This window comes from Coturnix japonica, chromosome 7 (genome assembly GCF_001577835.2).
Source record: "Coturnix japonica isolate 7356 chromosome 7, Coturnix japonica 2.1, whole genome shotgun sequence".
In the NCBI taxonomy this organism is placed as follows: domain Eukaryota; kingdom Metazoa; phylum Chordata; class Aves; order Galliformes; family Phasianidae; genus Coturnix; species Coturnix japonica.
Genome location: NC_029522.1, coordinates 9,812,897 through 9,838,058, shown reverse-complemented (window position 1 = coordinate 9,838,058; position 25,162 = coordinate 9,812,897). Strand labels below are relative to the sequence as shown.

The following is a 25,162-nucleotide window of genomic DNA, read 5'->3' as shown; positions in this document are numbered from 1 at the left end:
TCAGACATTAAATTTCCATTATTATGCTTTTTTCTTAAAAATCTTGATGCTGAGATTGAAGGAAATATGATGTGGAAGCACATAGGGAGGATTGCTGGAAATGCAGGGAGGATTGAGCTCTCAGATAGAGAACTAGGAATTAGGTTACTCTCCAGCAGAAAGCATAGTTGCACTGTTTGAAGAGCCAGCTACGTACAACAGAAGCCTTCTGACTCTTGTTGGGGCATTGTTACTGGCCTAGAAAGTAACCTAATTCTAAAGCTTACCAAGCATGTTTCAGAAAAGTACTTGAACACACACAGATCTTGCCTCAAACTAGGATAAAATAGCCTAAAAGCCCTTTTCTTTCTTTTATTTAAAAATAAAAAATGATGATAATAACAATACCCCCATGTAAGTAGGAGGATGGGTACTATTACCTGTAGACAAAATTTAAACAAATTTGCCACACAAGTCTTAATTCTTCTGTGTTGGTAGACATAGTTATACATATTATCTGGACTGATGAAAGTAATGCAGAGGAAGAACAAATCAAGTTCAGGAAGTATTTATTGACAGATTCCATTATTCTGCTGCATTTAACAAGAAGATTATTGGCAGATAATCAGTAACTTTTGAGCAAGTGGAAAACAGGTGGATCAGCAAATGGGGGCTTGTTTTGATGTTCTGTGTGCATCTCTATTCGTGTAACTTGAATGCTTATTGTGTGTTCTGACTGGTTTGGGTTGTTTTTCTTTTTTTTCTTTTTTCTTTTTTTTTTTTTGTGGTTTTTTTGTTTGTTTGTTTTGTTTTGTTTTTTTGGTTGTTCCCTTTTTTCATTAATAGATACTGAAGGTGTAAATGGAAGAGAGGAATCTGTGAATCTTAACGATGCTGATGAAGGATTTTCATCAGGAGCATCTCTCAGCAGCCAGCCAGCTGGGACCAAGCCTCAATCATCTGTATCACAGAAGAGCAGCTTAAGGAAAACCGCAAGTGGACGTTCTGCTAAGGATAAAGAAACCTCTTCTGCAGCAAAATCCAATGACAGCCCTCGAGATTCAGTAGCTCGGAAGCAGTACGTGCACCAATCCACCGACCTTGGTGCAGATATAATTGAGATGACACCTACTAAGAAACACCTCAGCCTGCCTGCTGGGCAAGTGGTGCCAAAAGCCAACAGTCTGAGCTTGATCAGGACTGCCAGTGCTTCCTCCAGTAAATCGTTCGACTATGTGAATGGTAGTCAAGCAGGCTCCAGTGTTGGAGTTGGTACAGAAGGTGTTACCAATCTAGTAGCTGGCAACACCAATCGTTTTTCAACTATCAGCCTACAAGAGGACCGACTAGGCCACGCTGGGGAAGGTAAAGATCTTCTTCCTCCAGGAACTCCCCTGACCAAACAGTCTCGATCTCCAAGTTTCAATATGCAGCTGATATCCCAGGTGTAACATTTAACTCCCTTTGTTAGGACTCCCTATTTGCCCTAAATCCCCAGGCAAGTTCGTTCTTAGGCAAAACAAGAACCATCGTCCTGCAGTGTGAAAATACTGACTGTTGTGATCTTGTTTGATTTGGTTTAGCTATCATACTGTATTACTGAAACAGCAATAATTCTTCCCCCACCTTCATTCTGCCCCCTTGTAAACATGGTTGTGAAGCAGTATATAATGTACTGTATGCCTTTTTCCATGCCTTCCTTTCTCCTTGGGTGATGTGCAATCCATCGTAGGCTGATCAGTCCCATTTCAACACTGTGAGACTGGAGACACCGTCGGAAATGGTGAATGTGATCCCTATGAGATGATGCTTTGGCTTTGTTAAGAAATAGAAACGGGTTTGCTTTCTCGGTCTACAGTACTGCAAAGACTACTGGATCATGACCTTTCTTTCACAGAACCAGGAGTGCCTCAGAGATTCTGATGTGACTTTGGACCTCTCTGAGTCTGTGCAATCAATTCTGGGGAGGGAATTGTCATTGCTGCTCCTGGCTGCTTACAGCACTTTCATCTAAACGAGGGTAGTTTTTTCTCGCCTGCCCCTAGTCTCTCATCCCAGAAGCTTTTGATGTTCAGCAACTGAGACGTGCTTATTACCAAGTTGTTTTCCCTCTTGGGGATTGTAAGTAGATAATGTAGGTTACAATGCACTTCTAATGGTGTTGTAGCCATGTGTAACATTATATGTCTTCCCCTCCAGGACACAGGGTCATTCTGCATGTAGACTAAATTTTAGACAAGACCATGCTGTTAAAGAAATTAGATTTGTAAGCGGGAGGGAAGCACTATGTTCCCAGGAACTAATGGCTAGCTCTGCTCCATTTTTGTTGTGGGTGTTGTTGTTGTTTGTTGTTGTACTTGTGAGGTGGTGATCACTGAGTTTGAAAAGTGTATTTGGGTAAAAGAGTATTTCTCAGGCTGCTTTCTACAGTATCATGGATGTTAGACATCCCCGCCCCTTTCAGCTTCTTCCTCGGTGTCCCTAAATTCAGTCATGGAGTCATTTTGAGAATCTTGCAGTCCAAACAGATCATCCTCCTAAGGGACTGTCTCAGGGATAGAGAATTTTGTCTTTTTTTGCTAGAAACACAGAAGCTTTAATGTGAAATGCTTTTCTAGAAATACCATTTACTCAAAGGGGTACTGACAGTCCTTTTTTTTCCCCAGAAGGATCACAGTTCATTGCCTTGATATTTATCATCTATTATATTTTTCATATTATTTTAGTGGAGAGACCCCTACTCTAGAAAATGCAGAACTCATGCCATTGAGCCAAGCCTTGAATGTATATGACTGGTGTGAATGGTGGGCACTGGCTGGTACTTACGCTAGAAAACACTGCTTAGAAGCACATTTCTGATTGTGTAGGAAAATGTTTGTCATTTTATCTCTCTGTCCTATTGCTAGAGAGAAAAGGAGAAAGTTCATCCTGTATTCTTAAGTAATGTATGATATCCTGGAAGTTTACACATTGTAAATCCACAGAAAAGAGCTATGATCTTCATGCGAGCACTTTGGTTTCATTGTCACTGTGAAGAGTAAACATAAGCTGTTAGACAAAGCAGGTTATCTTTGAATAACAGAGAATCTTTAAGAAATTCAGGACAACAACATGGCGTTACTTTCGTTATTAGGTTTTATAATGTTTTTTTCTTTTTTTTTTTCTTTTGAACCTCAATTCCAAACAGAACTTTCAGATTTACATTAAAACTCATTTAAATATTTGAAAGTTTTTTGTAACTTGATAAATCGCATTGGCAGTCTAGTCTTCAGATCTTACATTTATAGAAAAGTGAATTAAATGGCGTCTGGACTGATGCAGAATTTCATTTAAAAAATAGAATCTTCAGAAATAAAGCCCTGCTGTTTCAGAATTTAGATTAGCCTTTAAGGGCCGCTACAGATAGAAGTAAGGCACAGTTGAGATTAAACTGTGAGTGAATTTCTTTTTATGATTAGACTCTTCTTCATTTTGTCAAGTTTTGCTGGTGGAGATGATTGGCAAGTTATGGCTGTGCACAAGTTTGCTTGGTAGTTGTTTCTTCCCTGAAGGTACAAAATTGTAGAGATCATCAATATGAGAATTCTGTTGAAGTGCCATCAACGCGAACTGATACGGACCAAATGATTTGATTAAATCTTCGGGAAATAAAAGGTTGGGAATGTCAGCTGTGTGAGGAATTACTTCAAGTATTTCTATGCCTTTAAAACATAAGGGTTGCTTGTTTAGTAAGGTTCTCTGGTTTCTGCTATTCCAGACATTCTTGTAGAAGTTGTAGGACATGTAAATCAGCATTGGGCCAAACTTTAGAAGTAAATATTTTATATTCTTAAGGGTTGAGCTCCACACTGTTACACTATTTCAGGAAAGCGAGGCAGCACAGTGACTTCAGATAGGGAAATCAGGTGTACATGCCTCAAATTGAAGTAGTTTAAAGTTCAGGCAAACTCCAAATCAGGATGTTTTTTGCAGCCCTCACTTTGGTGATATGCCTTTTGTTATAGCTCAGCTCGTTTTATTCTGGCTTGTTTGTGGTTGTGTATACACACACAAGAACAAACCACATATATATATATATATATATATGTATGTATATGTATATGTATATGTATATACACCTATATATTCAATTTCATCTCTATTAAAAAGTTATTTTTTGCTATGTGCTGATGTGCAGCATCTGTAACTTGCCAAGATTATCCCTTGAGTGCAGCATTTCATCTGTGGGAAGTTGTTTTGTCATTTTCTAGGCACATACTGATCAACATCTGTCTTACAAAGTGAGTTGTCACTATGATCTGCAGACCAGCTGTAATAGCAGTCTCTGCCAGTGCTGTGTATCACACTTAGCTGTAATCCTTCTCAGTGTCTCAGACTTTACCAAGGTGCGTGAAGATTGTAGCAAAACCTCGTATAGTGACATTCAATACGCTTCAAAGTTCTGTGGTGGTAATAAAGTTAGAAATGTCCAGGGTCTGGGCTGTGAGAATAATCTGCTGGTTTTCTGATTGTGTTAAATACCAAACAGAAAGCATGCTCTAATTTTCTGATACCGGTGACAAATATCTAAATTTAAACCTCTTTATTCTGAATTCACTCTGCTGTGTCACGTCTTAGAACATTTGGTACATAATGTCAGGCACTAGTTGGAAATTTCTGCACTATTTCAGTGCAGTTGCAGCATTGTAAAAGAAGGCTGAAAACCAGAACACTACGTGTGTGCATGTGTATGTGTGTGCAAATATTTTTGATGCTTAGGTGAGGAAGTGCGGGTACTATATGTAGATGTCTATACACGTGTCAGTAGGGATAAATTAATTATCCCTTGATACAGTTTTTATCATGTTACATTATGTTGCCATTTTACAACTCATTTTTCTTGGGCTTTATAATTTTTAAAAGACTGCTAAATCAGACTTTGGTTCTCCTTTTCAGGAGGTTTTTGTGAGCAGATTTTTGGTTCAGTGTTGATCCCGTTTGTTTTTCATCCTGCAGGCCACAAAGTGATGAAGCGAAAGTATCTATTGCGGTGAATGTGGCAAGATGAAGTTTTAAGTTGCTTTGTTACTCTCGCTAGTTTTAATTTGGATACTTTATGTCACTGTTCGCTTTAAATGCAAATTTCTTTGAACACGCTTTCTGATGTGGGTTTGAAAAAGCTTTTAACGGTGTACTTCATTCTGTAGTCCTGAACATCATGTTGCAGCCAGTAAGCGTTAAACGTAGTTATTTGTAGATTGCAAGTGTGTTGGTCTCAATTACCTAAATCTAACATTTCCAACACGCTCCCGCTAGCTTGAACACAGCTAGTCATCTGTTCTGACAGCAAAATTACGAGGAGAAAAACTGTTTTCTGACAACTTATTTATTTGCACTACTTACGAATACTGGAGTTTACTGGGACAGGGTTTTTTCTCACCATGTGAGGTTTACTTGTGTGTGGGTAGGTACATACATTTGTCACGTGTTGACAATCAATTGCCTCAACTGTGTGTATACTGTATGTAAATATGAACATATTTTTCAAGATTAAGGGGGAAACCTGCACCTTAATGGTGGTAAAGCTGCTCTGTAGAAAGGTGGCCCCGACTCTTACCCCTTTCTGTCTCCAGATAGATGTGGCTTGTTTTACTTCTTTAATGAACATAATTAATTTTCCTGGAAAATTTTAGTTCCAGGGAGATTTTCCTCAATGTTTAATGTATAGCATGTTCAGAGAATTATATTTTCAAAAGTTAATTTTGGTGTAGATTATTCTATGCTATGGCTGTATTTTAACCTAAGGTTTAAATTTGTTCTATTTTATCATGAAACAATGGCTCTCTTTCAAGTGTTCGAGTGTTTTAATTTCGGTCACGGGCCGGAAATTTTTGTTTGACTTGGCTTACAAATTTAAGTTAATTTGAAGACCAAGTAGTAACCAAGAATAACTTATTGAATAAAGTTCTTAATCAGTACAAACTTGATACTGAACTCATAATCCTGGAGGAGGTGTGGAAAGCATAATGGAACTTGAATGGAACGTGTGTGCTGCATACAGAACAAAAAGATGTTTCTGTTATTTGTGGATCTATAAGTCTTATCCTTAAATTTTGCTATTCTATCACTGCCAAAGATATTGTTACCTTGGCATGTTTCGTATGGGACTGAAACTGTTAGCTAAGTCTCATTTATAACATTCATTTACATCACTGGAATAGTTCATATCAGAACAATAAACATGCTTTCTTTTTCAATGGCTTGTTAAGGACGATCACTAGGTAAAGTTATCAATAACCAGTCCTTTCAAAGCATCAAAAGCAGAGGGCTAATCCTCTGTACTTGCATTATATTCTTGGCATAAATAAAATTGATCAATATTTATTTTCTCTGGTATTTTAAATGCTGCTTATTGCTGATATATGGGCCTTAATTTCTCTTTCTCTTATTAAAGTAAGATAAATTTCTCTTAATTTTTCAAAATAGTATTAGTCTGTTTTCCCACTGGCTCTTAAATAAATTTCACTCCCGCGAAGCTTTTCTGTGGTTGATTTGGGGCAACAGATCCCGGTGTGGACATTGTATTTGTGAATACATACATCAGTCTGTCAAAATCCACATGCTTGTGATCAGCTGAAGAGATGAAATACTCACCTGCCTCTTAAACAGTGATGGACAGCAGCAGAGAGATCTGTGAGCAACTTGGTTCATCAGTACTGTATGAAAGCAAGCAGTAAATGGATTTTGCAAGACTGATCTGTGCGATGATTTTCACTTAGTCATTATAGAGTTTTATTTTGAAGTGAACCAAATAGTGGAACAAATGTTCAAAACATAACAGGTAGCCGTTTCTCAGAAAGTTACCTTGTAAGTTTGGCAAGTGTCAAGGCCTGTTATCATGTAATACATTAGAAGTTCAAAAGCAAGCTCTACAAGTCTGAGGGTACCTCACAGCTGCCAGGAATGGATTTAGTACATCTGCCTCATGTTATGTGACCTTGAGATTCTTGTGAAGAAAAAAAGAATCATAAGTAATTTCTGCCTGTTATTTATATTCTTAGAATAAAAAAAACCCCAAACACTTCTGATTATTTTTTTTTTGTCTGTACTGATCAGATTTAAAAAACAGATAGTTTTAGGGATAACAAGAATTTTAAAATGGGTCTATAAATTACGTGTTCTATCATAAAGGATTCCTAAGCTACTCCTGTGGGGAGCTGCTGTGTGAGAACACTTGTACAGTAAAACTTTGTGTCTGTACAGTAAAGCCTTGGCCTACGTTTTAGCTTGTGCACAATGGGCAAAGTCGATTAAGCTGTATTAAAAAGTTATTCGGTTGTGAGCTCCCAGTGTTTTGTAATCCTCATCCTCCCCAGAACTGATGAGAAAACAGAAAAACAGAAATAATTCTGTGATTCTGTGAAAAACAAGTATGAACGAAGCAACCTTTTCAAAGAGAAATGAGCTTTGTTCAAAAACAGGTGGGACTTGGGAGTGACAAGTACTGGCTTCTGACACTGTCCTTTTTGTTCACGTGGTTCCTGTTGTTGTGCTGGACTTTCATGCTGTTTATGAAAAAAAATTTGAGTGTTAGAAACTTTATGGCTTGAAGTATCCAGTAGATGTGAGTTAGCAATCACTCTAGATAAACCACTTCTCAAAGCTTTTTAGTAGATAGTACTGGGGTGTGTCTGTGTTTTTGTGTGCCGGTGTTCGACGATTACTTTGAAACAAGACTTCTTACTGTTTACGTGCAGGAAGCGCATACTTTCAGGATGGATATAACTGGTTTATTTATGAAGAGAAAACGGACGATTAAATAAAACTGAGTCATTTAACGTTATTTTCCATATCGAGGATTCCAGGGAAAAAAAAAAAAAAAGCTAATAAAGGTTTTTAAGAATTAAATCAGATTCTCTTGATACGTTTTAGATTTAATAGAGTAGCTTTTCTTTGCTATACAAACTGAAATCGAGGTACCCCGTGCTGCGTTTTTTACATTTCTAATTCCTCTCTTTTACAACGAATCTTTTGCTCTGTACCGTCCTCGTAAGAACACAGGATACGCCATCGATTCTACTAGCAAAAACAAACACTCTGCAAAGGGTTGAAAGCTTATTTTCCTACTTTTCCTGTCACGACCAGGTGTGTTGCTCTGAACTGAGCTGAGGATTTGTACTACTCTAACACGCCGTGCTCTATCTCTTGTCATAGAAGGAGCATGAGCACGTCCCGCGTGTGATGTCCTGTAGCCTGGGACCAGGCAGATCCTCAGTGTGACCCGATGGCGCGTAGCAGAGCTGTGTTATTGGTGCATGTCAGCCGTTCTCTTGCTGTCTTACTGAACTGGTTAATGCTGTTTGACTGTTGTTGAAATGTGAACTGTAGTTAATATTGACTCTGTAAATAAACCCGCCAGAGATGAAATAGAATTATTTTAAATCGTTGTAAATACAGATGTATAAAACTCGACACAATCTGCAATGCAGAAAAATAAAAAAGTAATTATATATATATATATATAAATATATAAAGATGTTAAATAAATATTGTGCTGTTTCTGAACAGAACTGGAGCTCAAACTGTTTGGTTTCTGTAACCGAGCGGCCTTTTATAAGGGCCGGTGAGTGCCAGCGGAAGTCCCGCCTCCTCGCCTCTCCCGCCACTGGGAGGTGTCTGTGTCGCGGATTGGCTGTGGTTCGTGTCACTCAAAGGCAGCCGGCGGTGGTCGCAGTGTGGTCGCTCCGCTCCGTCCCGCCGCTCTCAGTGCTGGGTGCTGGGCGGCGCGTTGACCCGCCTGGGCTCGGTGCGGGCCTTCCCCGCGCTGGGTGCGCTGAGGGCCAGAGCACAGACGGGCGGCCGAGGCCTGTAGGTCGGGCCCTGCCACGGGCAGCGCCGCCTGGCGGCCGGGCGGCTCCACCCACGTGTGTGAGGTGGCGGTGCTCGCCGGGCGCCCGCCATGAGCTTGGAGTGTGGGAGCGGCGGGCTGCGGGTGAAGTTCGTGCCCGACGAGGACGTGCTGAGACACATCGCTGACGATGCAGGTACAGCCGGGATGGTGCCGGCGGGGAGAGGCCTCCACCCGCCCTCCCCTCGGGCTGCTCCGCTCCGTGCCCTCAGCTGTGCGTGCTGCGATTGATTGCAGCTGGGAAACGTGTATCGGCTTCCTGCTAAAGGAGGGACACGCTGCTCTGCTGCAGCTCACCGCCCTGGTGTGGAACTGCTGCTCGTTGGCAGCAAGTTGGTTTTGTCTTGTGTTTGCACAGCTATATCTTGGTCTGCAAAGCGGGGCAACTGCATAGTACTGTACTAGAGGTAATGGAATAACAGCTTTCGTTTTTAATAGAATCTTTTGTTGCAATTGCAGGTGTTAAAGTTCAGAAAGGCAAAAGTCAGCTGATAGTCAATATGAAGGGATTTGTGAAGAACCTTGAGGCTGTCTCAGATGATGAAGCTCAGGAGGTCCTGGAGGAGAAGGACTATGTTGCTGTTCTAGGAGTATGTGACAAAGGTACCTTGGGCACAGGGAACGTGTGTGTTATTTTGGGGGATGCTTTTTGTCTCAGAAAGTTGCACGATGTTTATGAAATTGCTGCTGTGGACCAGCCAGTACTGGCTGTGCTTGTGGTAGCAGGGGGAGGTGATAATGATTTCTAGAATTGGTTTTATGATCCTGATTTCGTAGCACCTGCAGCGAGAAGGGTCATTTGAGCCCAACAATAAATCATCGCCTTTGTTATTCCATGGTTTGGGAGTAAACTAGTGCTTTTAAAGCGGTTACAAGTAACTTTTCTATCCACAGAATCAATGACGAATGGCTCAGCTGTAGGTGGTGGCGAAGTTTACACATTTCAGACTCCCAAACGCTCCAACAAAATGGCAGAGCTGGGTATGTTTTCCTCTTTCTTCTTCCATCTTGCTCTGTCTGTGATCATTTTGAGTATCTCTATTAATGTGATCTATATCTTCATTCAAGTTATGTGTTTGCACTATTCCAGTAGCTTTTATCCTGCTCTGAATTGGTTTCCCTTGGAAACAGAAGCTCAGCACTAGGGCAAAGCAAAGGCATGGTGGGACTAAGAGATACTTAATAAATAAATGCTAGAAGTATGTTAATGCTCTGAGAAGAGTTTGTCTCTATGTGCCAAAGGATGGCAGGGCTTTTATTTTTGTATCTTCTAAGGATGCGTGAGAATAACTAGTAACGCAACAAAGAGTTTAAACCAACAAACAACCCAAAAGGCAGCGTTAGCTTTCTGGGAGGGGATTTCTCCTGCACAAAGTGTCTGTCAATGTGCTTGCTGGGCTAATTGTTAGAGCAAGCTGTGATGAAGAGAGTGGGCTCTTCTGGCCCAGATAAGATGTTTGGGCCGTTGTGCCTCTATATTTCTTCTTTTCATGTGAAGAGTCCTTTGTTTGCCCAATACCACCTGAACTCCAGCTGTGTTTGGTTTTCACAGCTACTGTTATATTCTGCGGAAGAGAAGGAATTTCCTTCCATGATACAAAATCTGTTGTTTCCATTTCTCTTTATCTTCCTCTGGGCTTCTGCTGTGTCTCAAGAAAGTTTGTTTCTCACACCTCTGTAGCAGTGTACGTTTCCTTAGTGTTCCCTCCTGGAGCTGCAGCCCAGTTTGAAAACTACTTCCCAGAGTTCCTTACCCATACCGCTGAACACTCCTGGTACGTGGTGATGGATCAGTGACTTCCCTTTGCAGGAGACACCCTGTAACTGAGCTGCTGATTATTTTAATCTAGCAGCTGGAATTGGGACTTGGAGTTGACTGAAGGGTTGGTTTCAGATGGAAGGATGGGTTTCAGACATCAGAGATGGCTAAACGCTGTTGAAACTGAGCTAGACAGATATGAAGATAAATAATTGTAACTTGTTAGGCAAGAGTACAGTAAGAGACTGTATTTATTGGTGGACTGTTGTGGGGTCATTCCATATTCAGGTCAGTGATTCAGCTTCAGCTTGATTAGTCGAAAGAGGTCAGCAGAATACAAGAACCTGCCTCCTGGGACACTGATGTGTTTGCTCTACCTGCTGCTCTGCTGTGTTCAGTCAAGCAGTGTTAAAGAACTGAGTGGGTGTAACAGAGCATTTCTCTAATTTTGAAGATATGCGGTACCCCAGGAAGCAAAGCTTGCCCTGTCATTGCCTAAAGCAGTACTTTGAAATGAATTAAGTGAGGAATTTGGGTTTTGAAAATTTCTGTCTGGTGTTACGTTGATTTTTAGGGCTAGAAAAAAACATATCTTGTACACTTTCTGAAGTAGCTAGGAAGTTGAAACTTAGACTTTTTTTGTGATGCATGACTCCATTGCTGACAAATCTGAATTGGAAATTTTGTATCTGACATATGAAACTTCTTTCCCTTCCATGTCCTACAGCCTCTGAATTAGCACAGACACCGGGACAGACTGTTGTACCCGATTCCTCTGAGTGCCCTAAGAAGACAACCAAAACCCCTCAAAGCAGCAGTAAGTATATGATGCTATGAGGAACTGAAGCTGAGTGAGCAGGTTCTTCTTTGCATGGTGAAGCAGATGCTGAGAGTTTTGGTCAATTTAACGTAGGCTGAATTGGTGTGGCCTTTTGTTCACTTGTCTGTTGCACCTTATATTCTGTCCTGCTGGTGCAGGGGAAATGAACTTCCTGCTCATCTGTTGCTATCAGAAGTGACAATTTTGTGTTCAACACAGCTGACTGGACTTGAATGAATGAGCTGGGCTGATGTGTTGAGCACTGGATGGGTTGTGAGTGGCATTGTGTGCATGTTCGTGTGTCAAATCTGTTGTGGTTTAACTTGGCAGGCATCTAAGCACCACACATGCATTTGTTCACTCCCCCTCAGTGGGATGGGGAAGAGAAGGTAAAACCCATGGGCTGAGATAATGACAATTAGAACAGAAAAATATGAGGGGAAAAATAATAAGGATGATGATGATGATAAAAGAATATATGGAGTAAGTGATGCACAGTGCTATTACTTGCCATGTGCTGACCAATGTCTACCCCAGCCATCTCTTCCCTCTGCCCAAGCTCTATTATCCGTCATGGCATCATGTGTTATGGAACATCCCTTTGGCCTGTTTGAGTCAGCCATACTGGTGCTGTTCTCTCCTTGTGTGCTCCTAGCCCCTCACTGGCAGTGCAGTGTGAGAAGCTCAAAAGTCTTTAGTGTAAGCACTGCTCAATGACAACTAAAACATCAGTGTGCTATCAACATTATTCTTGTTTTAAATCAAAACCATGATGCCATACCAGCTACTAGGAAGAAAGTTAACTATCTCAGCTGAAAATGGGGTACTTCATAATTTATTATATAGTTTTCTCCCTGTCATCACTGAGGGCTTGAAATGAAGGTGCAAAAAAGTCATTGCCATTGCAGGTCAAGGTTGGCAAGTGTGTTACCTTGTGCTCAGAGTCTGCCCTTAGTGCTGGGGACATTTAGTTACTTTTTCAGTGTCAGTCCCTTCCTGCTGAGGGCCTCCCACAGCTTTGACCAAATTAAGAGTTGCCTTCTGTAGTCATAACATTTACTGTCTTTGTTCTCTCCTTGCCTGCCCGTGGGGGCCTAATAACTTCCCTTGTACGACTCAGGGAGCTGATATTCTGGTGTACTGTACATTTGAACAGTGGATGCCTGTTTCTAATAGAGCATCTTGTGCCTCTGAAGATATGCAATACTCTGAACTGTGCTGTTTCTTGCCTTGCAGAACGTTCAAGTTCAAACCAAGTTCAGCAGCAGGTGAGTTTTGATACTCAGTTGATTCATTTATTATATTCCCCCAAAATACTTCTAAAACTTGAACTGATAAATTACTGCAGTTCTGGAAAGTAAAGACCCTTAAAGGCTCACCCACCTTACAGTTGTCTCCTGATCTAAGTGGGCAGGGGTATCTTAAGTGAGAACCAGAACTGCCACTCATTGCGGCTGTGGAATTGAGAATCTCTACTAGTCAGTGAATTTGTCAGCTTAATTAGCATGGGGGGAGACTTTCCTTCCATTGCACAGATGAGGATGTTAGACAATGTCTTAACATGCAGTTAAGCTCATAGCTTTCCACTTTCTTATCAAAGGAAGAAACAACCTAAGATATAAAGTTAGCAGTGCTCTTAGAACAAGAACTTAAGAATGGTGATGCTGGTTCATTTCTTAATTTATCCTTTGCTTATTTAAAAAAACAACAAAAAACAACCAACCACATACACTGTCATACTAGGAAAGATATCCCAAAAGTTGATGTTGTCTTTTGTGATTCCATGGGGACATACAGTCTACACATACCAGTTGTGGTTAGAAAGCTGTTGTAAAATAGCTGAGTTCTTGAAACAGCATAGCATCACTCTAGACATGTGGGCAGAGCTTTTTGTAGAATGGAGTTCCAGGATGGGAGATGCCTGTAAGAGATGTTGCTTTGGGGTGCAACATTTACTGCTTCATGATGCTACATCTGCTTTGACTAGATTAACAAGGATATTTCATAAGCATTGCAAAGCTGACCTGGTGTCTTTGCCAGGCGCATACTTTGTACGTCCGTAAGGAATGTGTACCACTACAATGTTGTGAGCCTGCACAGCTCAGATTCCTTTTTCTATACTCCTTTTAGGCTCTGTTGCTTTCATAATTGACTTCCAAATGATCCTAAGTACACAGTGTGATGTAGAAGATGAACGACTGCCCAGGGAAGCAGAAGCATTTCCAATTTGTCTGCTGTTTGACTCTTGCTAAGGGGCTGAAGTTGGCATCTTGCTTAAAGATTTTGTAGTTTTATACTCCTTATCCTGGGATGTTAGTTTAAAAGAATTAAGCCCTTTTTGGAACCTGATCCTGCTTCTCTCTAGCTGTGAATGGAAACTCTCCAGACTTACTGCTTCTGCTCTCCCAGTTTCTTGTTGGCTGAAATAGCTTGGAAATCAAACCTGATTCTACTCTTTGCTTGGTGAAAGGCTGTTTTGGGGAGCTATGTGTGATTTCTTCTAATGCATGTGTTTCTTTTTTCTTTTTTTTTTCATTTTTCTGCTAATACAGACTAAAAAGAAGGAATTTGTGTCTACCACACCTTACAGGCTTCGAAAGAGACTAGCAGGTAATGATGGAGCTTTGTAGTTAGCTTCCATAATCAGTGAGGCACTGTGTTCACAGGAGGGTGTTTCACCTGCTTATGGGCTTTGCCCTGTAGCAGTGGCCAGACTAAAGCAATCTGCTTGATCCTGCAGAGTGAATAGAAACATCCCTAAGGGAAGTCTGCATGGAACTTTCCATACAGTTTGCTGCGCAGGAATAGGGTAGAAGAGTTAGAAGCGCCCCATTGCTGAGCTTCAGAGATGTGATCAGAAGAGGCAAAAATCTGAGTAATACTCCCTGTTGACACTTCACTTTGCAACAATTGCTTATGGTAACTTTTTTCAGTAACTGGTAGCTACAAGTGCTCAGGCCGAGAGGAGAGTTCAGTGCATGACATCTTGTGTTCTGTTTCTTTTGTGCTGAGGTTCAGCCAGGGTCTGTCTGTGCACTTGAATCAGCATTGTTGACTGGGATGTTTTCAAAACCTTTTTTGCAGAGTGTGATCTAGAAGAAGCCCAGATTGCATGATTGGCATTTGTAGAGAGCTTATGTAGAGCTACTAAGAGAAATAAGGAAATGGATTGTCTGCGTTCATTCCCTTTTTAGGATGGGATTATGTTTCTTAGTAGGTATCAATGGGCAGAGCTTTTCTAAACAATTTCTGAGTTGAAAACTAGGAACAAAATGGTTGTGCGTTTGCTCTCCTCTTAAGCTTTGTTTTTACTTTTCTCTGAAATATGCTTAGGTATTATGTGCTTGAAAACCATCTGGAGAATGTATGAGAGAGCAAGTGTGTGTGTGTGCACAATGTGTTGTGTGTAAGAATTCATTGATTGCTTTTAACATTAAATTTATCCCCTAGCTACGGATGCTCAATTAGAAAGTGAGAGTGAATATTCTGCTTCCTGCTCAGAAGAGGAGGAGGTAGAAGAAGCCCGGAAAGAAGTCAGCACTGTTCTGTCACATCAGAAGACACCAGCAAAATCTAAGGCTGTATCTACGCCTCCTTCTAGGAAAAGCCTAACCAAAAAAAAAGACAGTGTGGTGAGTGTGCAGAAAACACCTCTGAGCCAGCAAGAGTGAGGGGATGTTCAGTAAAAATGAGCTGCTAGTGAACACACTTCAGGATGATGGTCATTTCAAATCAAACCAAATGTGTTGGCTTTTGCTGTATTTGTGAGCAATCTCTACTAGATGGACATTGTGTGGGCCTGTGGGCTAATACAGACATACTACCTGCAAAATGAGAAGGTCTAAGATTTCTGTGAAGGAGGATACCTTATGTTGAGAAATGATGAGGAAATTGACTCCTGTAGTACCAGAAGAATCACGCTTTATTTTCTGGCTTGGTATTCAGCTTTCTTTTATTTCCTTCTAGCACAGTGGATCCTCCCACAGTGTGTTTTATTTTTATCTCAGGAAAAGAACCATCTGAACGGGTTAGCTTTGGCAGAATGCTACTGTAGAGACCATATATAGAGTAAGGATTAATAGAAATGCAGAAGATGACTTTTACTGGTCACCTTCAGACACGTTCATGGATGCAAGAGGCAAGGGGGAAATTGATAGCAAAGGTGTGGCTGATCTTCCTGTTCCTTTTTTAGAACATCGCAGAGGAATACTTTGAAGCTCACAGTAGTTCCAAAGTTCTCACTTCAGACCGAACGCTGCAGAAGTTACGGAGGAAAAGATTGGATCAGGTACACTTGAGAGCGAATCACACAAGTAACAGAGCTTTTGATTTCTTTGAAGATTTCCCCCATCAAAACTGCCTGATGTTGCTATTTTCAGTTTAACTGCTAATGAAATTCTTGGTGGTAGCACTGATTTAGGCAGGGGTTAGGTAGCATTTCAAGCATCGTACCTCCCTTATGCCTCCTTGCTCTGAGCAGGAATAGCGCCAGTGGGCTATTGCCAAGCTGTTTGGATTTAAGACAGAAGGAGAAGTGAAGGGAGAAGGTGTTATCAGGTGAGCAGATAGTTGAAAGTTGCGGTTACTAGAAAAGGTTAAAAATTGATTTTGGAGGAGAAGCAGAGTTGTAGAGGCCTGCTGTAAAAATTGTTGCCAAACCAGCATTTTTTCAATTGAATAATTGGTCTTGTTTACATGTAGAGGAAATGGAGTCCTTTTCATCTGTGTATTTTGGAGTTGAGTCTTGTGCAGGACTGGGACAGCTCTAAATGTTATCACTTAGTTTTGAATCACAACTTTATCTCCTTTGAGTTCCTAGAAGAAATAAGCCGTCTAAATATGCCTGAACTACTGGTTTGTTGTCCCTTCTCCCCCCTGTATATGCTGCTTCTACAGCCAGTTCAAAGTAAGCAATTGGACTTTAGAGAGACAAGTACATAAAGATGCCAGGGAAGCTTGCAATATATATTAATTACTCTTGTGTCAGTGACTGTGTTTTTGTGCCTATCTTGCTTTTCAAAGGTGTTGTGTATGAAGGTTGTCTAATGCCTGTTGTCATCTGGAATTGCTTCCCAGAGTAAATGACTAGATTCTTAACAAGTTCTTTCGTAAAAGCTCCAGAGCAAAATCAAGGCTTTCAGTTTTAGATCTCTTGATGGCGCTAAAGAAAGGTGTGGCAGTTCTGTCTCTCGATGTTTTGTGTTTGATAGATACATTGCAGCTGCCTGTTGTGTTCTGTCCAGAGTAAACTCTCTACTACATGAACAGCAGAGCTGTTAAAATTGAAGAGAAAGGGAGGTCAGTGTAGACATGATATAATTTGTTATGTTACTGTGCTGATCAAACAGCAACTTCTCAGCATGTTTTTAAAGCTGAGATAATCCATAGGTTCTTGATATTTAGCTACCGGCTTCGAATTATTTCCTTTCTGCCATGTTTCTATTTATTTTCTATGATGATATTAATGAACATTCTTTTGCAGACACAAACATATGAACCGTTGCTAAGCATGTTGACTGGAGTCCTTGTTCCTGTGAACAAGGTTGTGATGTTGGTATTTTCCTAGTGCATTGTTTGATGCTCTTTTAAGTTCTGAGCATGTCCGTGTTTCTGTAGTGGTTTTCCTGTACTCAGCAGGAAAAGGTAAAGCATGGTGCAGTAGTGGCATAGATCTCATTTCTAGTCCTAGTGTGTTTACTATTTCCCCTAATAAGGTAGAAAAACTATGCTTAGTCCTCGCAGGGAATTACATAGAGAAACATGAATTGTGTGCACCATTGGTGAAAACCCTAGCATACTAGAGGGATATTTATAAAGACTCCAGGCATACATCCTGTTTTTCTCAGCTTTGAATTACTCTTTTTCAACACAGCAAACATTGCATGACCTTCTGCAAAAATCTCCCCTTGCCTATGCTGCTGAAATTAAAGACTTAAACCAGCAATATGAGTCCCTGTTTTCAAAGTGGATGCTGCAATTACAGTAAGTATCCAGTGAGAACCACTGAAGATGTCTAACAAACAGACACTGCCAGTAAATTTTACCCTCGTGTCAGCAGCATCCTGTGGATGTATGCATCACAATGAAAGAAACACATCCATATGTGACACTGAAGTCAGTGACAGTTGTTAACAACTTACCTTTGTTCAGTACTTTTTGGGTGACCTGACTCTTACTTCTAGTCAAGGTGATGTTTTTCCTGTTCCTCAAAAAAATCTTGTAGTGACTGTGACCCATAGTAAACATTTAATGCTATCACATGTTGAAGGACTGAATGTTTGTTAGTCTTCATTATGTTGAAGATGCAGTTCTAGTATCTTTCTCAGGCAATCCTATCGTTTTGCATAGATATTTCACTAAATCTCTGGGACTCCAGTCTGCTAAAAGACTACTTTAACCAGAATGTGTGTACCATAAATCAGATTTCTTGCAGCTCTCCTTACAGAATGATAGAATAGAATCATAGAATTGTTAGGGTTGGAAAAGACAGCTGTGAGCTGAAGTTAAGCCTGAAGCTGCCATTCCCTAGAAACATAACTTTGAGACAAGATTGCAATAGATCATTTTGCTTAATGATAATAGGGATGTATAGAGTTGTACTTTTATTATTATTATTATTTAGCATGTTTGTTCTCTTCAGCTTGGGTTTTAATATCGTGCTTTATGGACTTGGCTCGAAACATGATTTGCTAGAGAAGTTTCGTACATCTATGCTCCAGGATTCTGTTCACCTTGTGGTTAATGGATACTTCCCCAGCATCACTGTGAAATCTGTAAGTGTGAGAAAAGCTTGTTTTTATCTAACCACTGTGTCTTACAGATACTTCTAAAGACTGTAAAATGTTAAGGAAAGCTTCCTACATCCTGTAGCAGCAGACTCCTGAGTGAAGGACAATTCCTATCTATTTTAAGAGCTCAAAGGAATGAACCATTGCATTTTCAAAAGAAATGCTGTGATCCTTATTGGTAAAGTATTCCTCAGTCTGAAGGGTTAATTTATGTCATAGTTTAAGAAGTAGTTGCAGGGTTTTTATGTTTATTTCGACTGTTTGGGGAAACTTATGGTAAAAATCACAGTATCTCTGTCACGACAGTCAAGGACTAACTTTCAGATTTTCTGCGCTAGGTCCTTCAGTGCCAGAGCACTTCAGAAGGGGCAGCGATGACTGCTGTTTTTTGTTTTAGGTTCTCAACTCTATCACAGAGGAGGTATTGGACCATATAGGAACTTTCCGCAGCCCACTTGATCAACTTGAATTCATCATGAATAGATTTAAAGAAGGTAAAATGAATTCTTTTTTTTTTTTTTAACATGTAAGCAGTAGACATGGTTTAATGTTAGGAAAACCTGGACATTTTCTTTGGTCTTTATTTTTATATGTGCCGGTTTCTTAGTCTGTTGTAGCTAGTGTTTTCTTGTCTTATAGTTTATGCCACTACTGATGACCAGGAATAAATGTGTACGTGATTCCAAGCTGTCAGTGTTTAACACACAGAATTCTGTAGAAAAGGAGGGAGGAGGGTGTGAGTGTTCTGTTAAGCCAGAGGCTATTCAGCCATTTGGCAAACAAAAATGCTCATCTATTTTGTGTTTATCATGATGCCTCTTTACATGTATTTCTGTAGCCTGTTTTATGATGGAATATGGGTTAGCTAAATTGTAGTTGTATGAGGGAAGATGGTCAAGCATCTTAGTCAGTGCTTGAGGACCTGATATAGACCTCTCTGAAATGAGCAGCGTGAAGAACTTGCAAACAGTTTGAATGGCATTTATTGGTTGATCCCAAGTCCCTTGGGCTCCTCTGGAAAATTATGGTATCAGGGAAGGGACATTCCATAGATTTCAGAATAGGCTGAATTAGGGTTTGTCATGTACGTTGCTTAGAGGAATAGTAGTGTAATTTTAACATATGTAAATGCTGACAGTAAGGTGAAATAAAAGACAAAAGTGTCAGTTTAGAAATGTCTTCCTAATCGAAGTTAAATGGGTACTGACACGCTAAATGCCTGCTGAATTCTCTTTATATATAGGTTGTACTGCTTATGCATACATGGGGTATTGCTGTGGAATCCTAGTTTTGTAGGACAAACATGTTAAAAAGTGTACACTTCATTCTTCATCCTTACGTTAATGCTTTTAATGGGACTAAATGAAGAAGATTAACTGATGAACAACAGTACCCACTTGAATCAGCATAGATCAGTCTCATGCATGTATTACAGTTGATCTGGCTGAGATTCTGAGGAACTCTTGGTTTCCATTAGCAGTCAAGTATTTATTCTTGTGCACAAGAACTGGCTTTTCCTCCAGAACTGTTTCTGGAGAAACAGGAAAAAGCTGTTTCCTGGGACTGAGTACAGCAGCAACAAGCTAAGTTGGAAATCTTAACATCTACTATTTACATTATCCAAGCTAAGTCTTTGTAAGTTTCTTTGAGTGCTCAGAGGGAAAGATTTCTAATTAAGTTATCTTGCTGTGAATCCTGTCCTGTATAGAAAATGTGTTTCCGTTCTGTGAGAAGGGGCTTAAGGATCCTAGTCCTGTAACTCAAAAGCAGCTGAATAAACTGTGTTTAGATTTCTCTCCTGAAATACATTTGAATGACCTGAATCTCAGGGCTGAAGACCATGGCGAAAAGGACAATCCCTGGTAATACACTGAGGAAATGGAAAGTTTTGTTTTGTTTTAAATAAAAACTTTAGTTGCAGGAAGAAAAGCAGCTGTGATAAAAATGGAAATAAAATGAATTGAGAGAAAGCATTTTAGTTGCTCTGAAATAGTGTGGTACAGGAATCAAAGTAAGCTGTACAAGGAAAGTCATTTGATACTGGGGTGGTAAATGTTGAGCCCAATGGAACAGACTTGTCCTAGACTGCACTGGGGATGGGAAGCTGCTTTGTGTACGGTTTCTTTGATCAGTTCTGTGCTGTTTTTTCTGACCTTGCAGATTCATCTTTAGAGCTCTATGTCCTCATTCATAACCTGGACAGCCAGATGTTGAGAGGAGAAAGAAGTCAGCAGATCCTTGCACAGTTATCCTCTCTGCCTAGCATTTACCTCATTGCTTCTATCGATCACATCAATGCTCCTCTCAGTGAGTCCTCTTGGGCCTGATGTAGAATCTGCATTCTACTGTAGGTCTGCAGTGCATGTTTCATAAGCTCACGGATTACTCTTGGTGTGCAAAATAGACCTGGTGATGTATGTATGGTTGTAGTGGTTGGAAGCCCTGATTGGAACTGTGGCCTTTTGCAACCCAAATTGTATAAAGATGCTAAGAACTACCAGTCTCTGATTATAGTATAAGAAAAAAAAAAAAAGCACCATAAGAGCAAGAAAAAAAGAATGTTCAAAAAACAAGAAAAAAACCTCCAAGCCTGTGGCACTCTTTTATTTAGTGACTTACTGAAATGGAGATTGGATGCCAGATCTGTCACTACATCTAAACAATTTTATCAAAAATGCTTTTCCTACTGCTGATTCTGGAACAATATACAGCGTATCCATGAAGCTGGTGTGTAAAGAGGATGTGTGCAAATTTTCCATTGCAGAGGGCTGTCTTGCCTGAACTGCAGCATCTAGGTGTATGTACTGTGAATTTCACAAGCATACATTTTCTTCCTCAAATACTACAGTAGATCTAAGTATATTATAATATTGCTTATTTAATATCCCCAAAAAAGCTAACCCTCCAACTTCTGTCTGTTCTTTTTCCTCTCTGTGTAGTGTGGGATCAGGCAAAGCAAAGCCTCTACAATTGGCTTTGGTATGAGACGACAACATTTAGTCCTTATGTAGAAGAAACATCTTATGAAAACTCACTGTTAGTACAGCAATCTGGATCTTTGGCTTTGAGCTCCCTAACACATGTCTTGCGCAGCCTCACTCCCAATGCCAGGTAAGACACTGATAGACTTTACAGTAGAACCTGCTGAGAATCTAGTCTTCATTAGGTTACTCTGGACTTCTGTGTTAACTGTTAAGCATACACCTACCAGGAGGCAATCCCTGTTTTCTGACAGCAGTTTTCAAGATGAAAATGATGGGACCTAGCTTTCATGTGTTTGATTACTTTAAATGGAAGCAAGCTTTAGCCAGCAACTACATGAGTCCTTGTAATAAAAGATAAATTAGTATTTGCTAATGTTTTTTTTTTTTTTTTCCTTTGGATTTCCCCTTCTCATCTCTCTGCTTAGGGGAATATTCAGACTGCTTGCTCAGTACCAGCTGGAGAACAAGGACAACGCATCTTACTCAGGTGCATACCTACTGTTACCTCACCTGTTTGGGATGGCATTGCTAGCTCAGTCACAGTGGCACTGGCTTTCAGTGTATGGGTTGCATCATGAGCAAAAAAAGACCTGTACTTGTTGGTTCAGTGAGTCTTGGTAGTATAGATCGTCTGTTTATTGCTGCTGGATAGACTAGCTTCATTCTAGCCTTCTCTTAATGTTGTCTGCTTTCATGTTTAGACATTATTGGGACCACTGGGGTGACTGTGGGGCTACAGAATTAAAATCAAGGGAGAATATGAGCTTGCACAATAGTAGTGCTTCATGAACCGGGGAAAAACAGGAGATTTGGTTTCCATGCTGTTCCCGAGTAATCTCTAAAGTGTCCCTGCTTTCTAGGGTCCATGTGGAATGCACTGTCATGGTCTTAACAGATGCTGCAGAGGATGAGCAGCATGTTAATGGTGCAGAAAGATGGAAGTGAGATGGAGCAGTTGGAAATTGAGAGATGTGTTTTGTTGGGAAGTGCCATTGAAATTCTATTAGGCAGGCAGCGTGTCTGGAATGTTAAATCAACTGTTTTCTGTTGATTAGTGAAATATTAACTTGGCTGAGTACTTGAAGTGATGTTGTTGCCATAAACATTGTGGTGTAAACCAAAGCAACATTTGTGGGTAGGGAAAAAAGTTCACAGTTAGACATGGAAAAATGGGGCAAACTTACAATTTCAGATCCTTGTTCTCACCGTCTCTGTCTCCAGGCCTCTCTTTCCAAGACTTCTACCAGCAGTGTCGAGAGGCCTTCCTTGTAAACAGTGACCTAACACTCAGGGCACAGCTGACAGAATTCAGGGACCACAAGCTCATTCGGACCAAGCGGGTGAGTTGCAGAAAGACAGTAATTCTGGGGGTTCAGTTATGTCAAATAAAAAGCTGCTCTATTCTGTAAGAGCATACCTAAGATGCAAGTGTGTGGCTCACAGTGAGGCTTTGCATTTTGAAGCATCTGGGCACTAGCAAAGTGCTGAAATTTTGTAATAGCAGCTCTTTCCATAACCTCAATCATGAGCACCCTTCATGAGTACAGGAGCTATAGAAACAAACAAAAAACACACAACCAAATCAAAGCAACAACAGTGTGGTTTAGTTAACTCAGCAACTTATGGGTCTCTGTAGAACACAACTTCCTGAAGACTTGGAGATGTAATGGATGTTGGAGCCTGACGGTGTGATTGAATGTTACCTGTATTTGCATGGCAGAAGAGTATAGAGTCCTAATAATGAGGCAGTGTAGCAATGGTAGATGTGAGAATATGGTGTTGAGGAGGTGTGTAGTGATACAATAGCACAGCCCGCCAGAAGCTTTGCATTTTTTCAGTATTTGTGCTTTTCAAGTGTTGCTCTAGGGAAATGTGCTTGGACTTAGCAGTGTGTAGTCAGTCACAATGCTTGCCAGCTCTCATCCTGGCTGCAGGTATTCAAAGTAAGTGTTGCAGTGCTATCTAATGGCTTGCATTGCACTATGCACCAGTGTTAACGGAATGTATGTTGTGTATCTTTTCTCAGGGAGCTGATGGTGTGGAGTACTTATCAGTACCTGTAGATGACAATACCTTGAGCGACTTCTTAGAGAAAGAGGATGAAGATGTATAACGTCTGTCTGTTCCCAAAACAACTACGGCAATTGCTCTCAAGGGCTGCTGGAGAGGGGCCTATGCTCAGGTCTTTCTCTGCAGCTTCAAAGCTGCTGGACTACTTACTGAAATGTATTAACTGTAATGAACGTTTCTTGTTCATCCGCTTCAGGTAGTTTGGAATGATAACTTCTTAAAGCAAGCTATTTCTTGCTCTGAAGTTAGATTTATCTGCTTTGTCTCTTAGCTCAGATGATGCCATCTTCATATCTGCGTAGCCAACTATACAGTCAGGATAACTAACTCAGTAAGATTGTGCCTTCTGCTCTTTACCAGACATGAGGGTTTGGTTGGAGTAGTTCATGTGAGAAGTGCAAACCACAAGATGGTCAGAGCTTTAGTTTGTACCAGTGATGGATTTTTTTTTTTTTTCCTCAATTGAGTGCTTTGTGGCACTCCTTTACCAGCTAGACAAGATTGGCTTCCAGCATATGAAGAAGCCATTTTTATAATGCTAAGAGACCTGTATTGATTGCACAAGGAATATGAGCAGGTTTGGGATGCTGTGGGTAACTTATTAAATTCTGACAGTGGAACTGAAGGACTTTTCCCCATGATGGAATTCTTTTATAAGAGGATTTAGGTAACAACTTGTGTCCATCGCAGTTTTGATGACCTCTTGGTGAGGGTGAGATATTTCAGCTTCTTTCATCTACTTTCCAATTTATAATCTGGAAATATGAAGAGGCTGTGAAGTTTAGTTTACTTTAAAAATAAATAGATTGATTGTATATATGTATTTTTTTACGTTGGGAGTGTCCATTGATTGTGGAGGTGGCCTTAAATGCCACTTAACAAGCTCTCCTTTTTTGTAGCCATTAGAGATTGGGAGGGTGCTGAAGCTTCACAGGTTTTCAATGTGTTTCTCAGGTATGTGGAGTAAGCCCTAGTTTCATCAACTGTAGTCTGCTAATCAGACTTCAGGGACTCCAATGTCTGACACTTGGTAGCTGTGTTACAGCTCAACGTTGTAATAGTTCAAATCAATCAAATAAAGTTCTTTAATAATTTTCATTAGCTTATCTAATTTTCCACATGTGTTTTTATGTTATGGGAAGATAGAGATCTTTCTTGGAAGTTACATGAAAGCCTCATTTTCATTCTTATGTCAAATATCTGTGCAAATCCTTGTGCAAGGGGCAAAAGACTTCAAACTAATTTTAAAAAGTATTCTATATTCTTTGAAGGTACCAAAAATAATAATAGTTTGTATGCTTTGTAATGCCTGTGTATAGCTTTATAAAAGAACCAAAACATCACATGTAATACTACTGTTACCTCTCAGTGCTATACCCCCACTACACCCCTCACTGGCAGAAGCAATAGGACATAGATTTACAACCTGACTTCGATTTGTGTTGAAAACATGGAATATCTATTTATCAAATTGATTGTTCGAATATAGGAGCTATTTCATTTTGCTGAAATGTGATAGGAGGGTAAACTGGTGCTTGCCAGCAGTGCTCTCCAGCTTCCGTCCCCAGAACATCTGAGGAAACAGGAAAAGACAACAAGGAAACTCAAGGAAAATACTTAAAGGAATGAAGGACTCCTCCAGGAAGGAGCCAAGGCTGGCTGCCCAGCTGAAGTGCCTCTACACAACACACACAGCTTGGGAAACAAACAGGAGGAGTTGGACTGTGCTACTTAAAAACCATGGCATAATTGCCATCATTGAAGCCTAGTGGGATGATTCCCAAGACAGGATTGTGGCTCCCAACAGTTACAACTTGTTCAGAAGGAACATGCACAGAAGGAGAGGAGGAAGCATTGTCCTCTACATCAATGTTC

General features: G+C 40.4%; 2 protein-coding genes across 9 annotated transcripts in view; both read left to right on the top strand.

The window, feature by feature from the left end:
• FAM126B (family with sequence similarity 126 member B) overlaps positions 1-7,840 on the top strand; it is a 56,081-nt gene extending 48,241 nt beyond the window's left edge. For all 6 annotated transcript variants that reach the window (XM_015868130.2, XM_015868133.2, XM_015868127.2 and 3 more), the window contains one exon: positions 826-7,840. In XM_015868130.2, the coding sequence (XP_015723616.1) occupies positions 826-1,430 (605 nt within the window). In that variant the 3' untranslated portion in view covers positions 1,431-7,840. The remainder of the gene's footprint in view (positions 1-825) is intronic.
• An 824-nt stretch (positions 7,841-8,664) lies between these two features.
• ORC2 (origin recognition complex subunit 2) lies at positions 8,665-24,393 on the top strand. 3 transcript variants are annotated; one of them, XM_015868135.2, is made up of 16 exons: positions 8,666-9,002; positions 9,326-9,469; positions 9,761-9,847; positions 11,353-11,442; positions 12,682-12,713; positions 13,998-14,055; positions 14,896-15,077; positions 15,638-15,733; positions 17,318-17,427; positions 18,086-18,218; positions 18,631-18,727; positions 20,394-20,540; positions 21,173-21,344; positions 21,643-21,704; positions 22,439-22,557; positions 23,244-24,393. In XM_015868135.2, exons 1-16 carry the CDS (start codon positions 8,918-8,920, stop codon positions 23,328-23,330), a joined length of 1,701 nt encoding a protein of 566 aa, XP_015723621.1. In that variant the 5' UTR covers positions 8,666-8,917; the 3' UTR covers positions 23,331-24,393. The 3 variants fall into 3 exon arrangements, with proteins under 3 accessions (XP_015723622.1, XP_015723621.1, XP_015723623.1); XM_015868136.2 differs by lacking the exon at positions 20,394-20,540 and having other exon boundaries at positions 8,665-9,002; XM_015868137.2 differs by lacking the exons at positions 8,666-9,002; positions 9,326-9,469 and adding an exon at positions 9,199-9,273.
• The last annotated feature ends 769 nt before the right edge of the window (positions 24,394-25,162 follow it).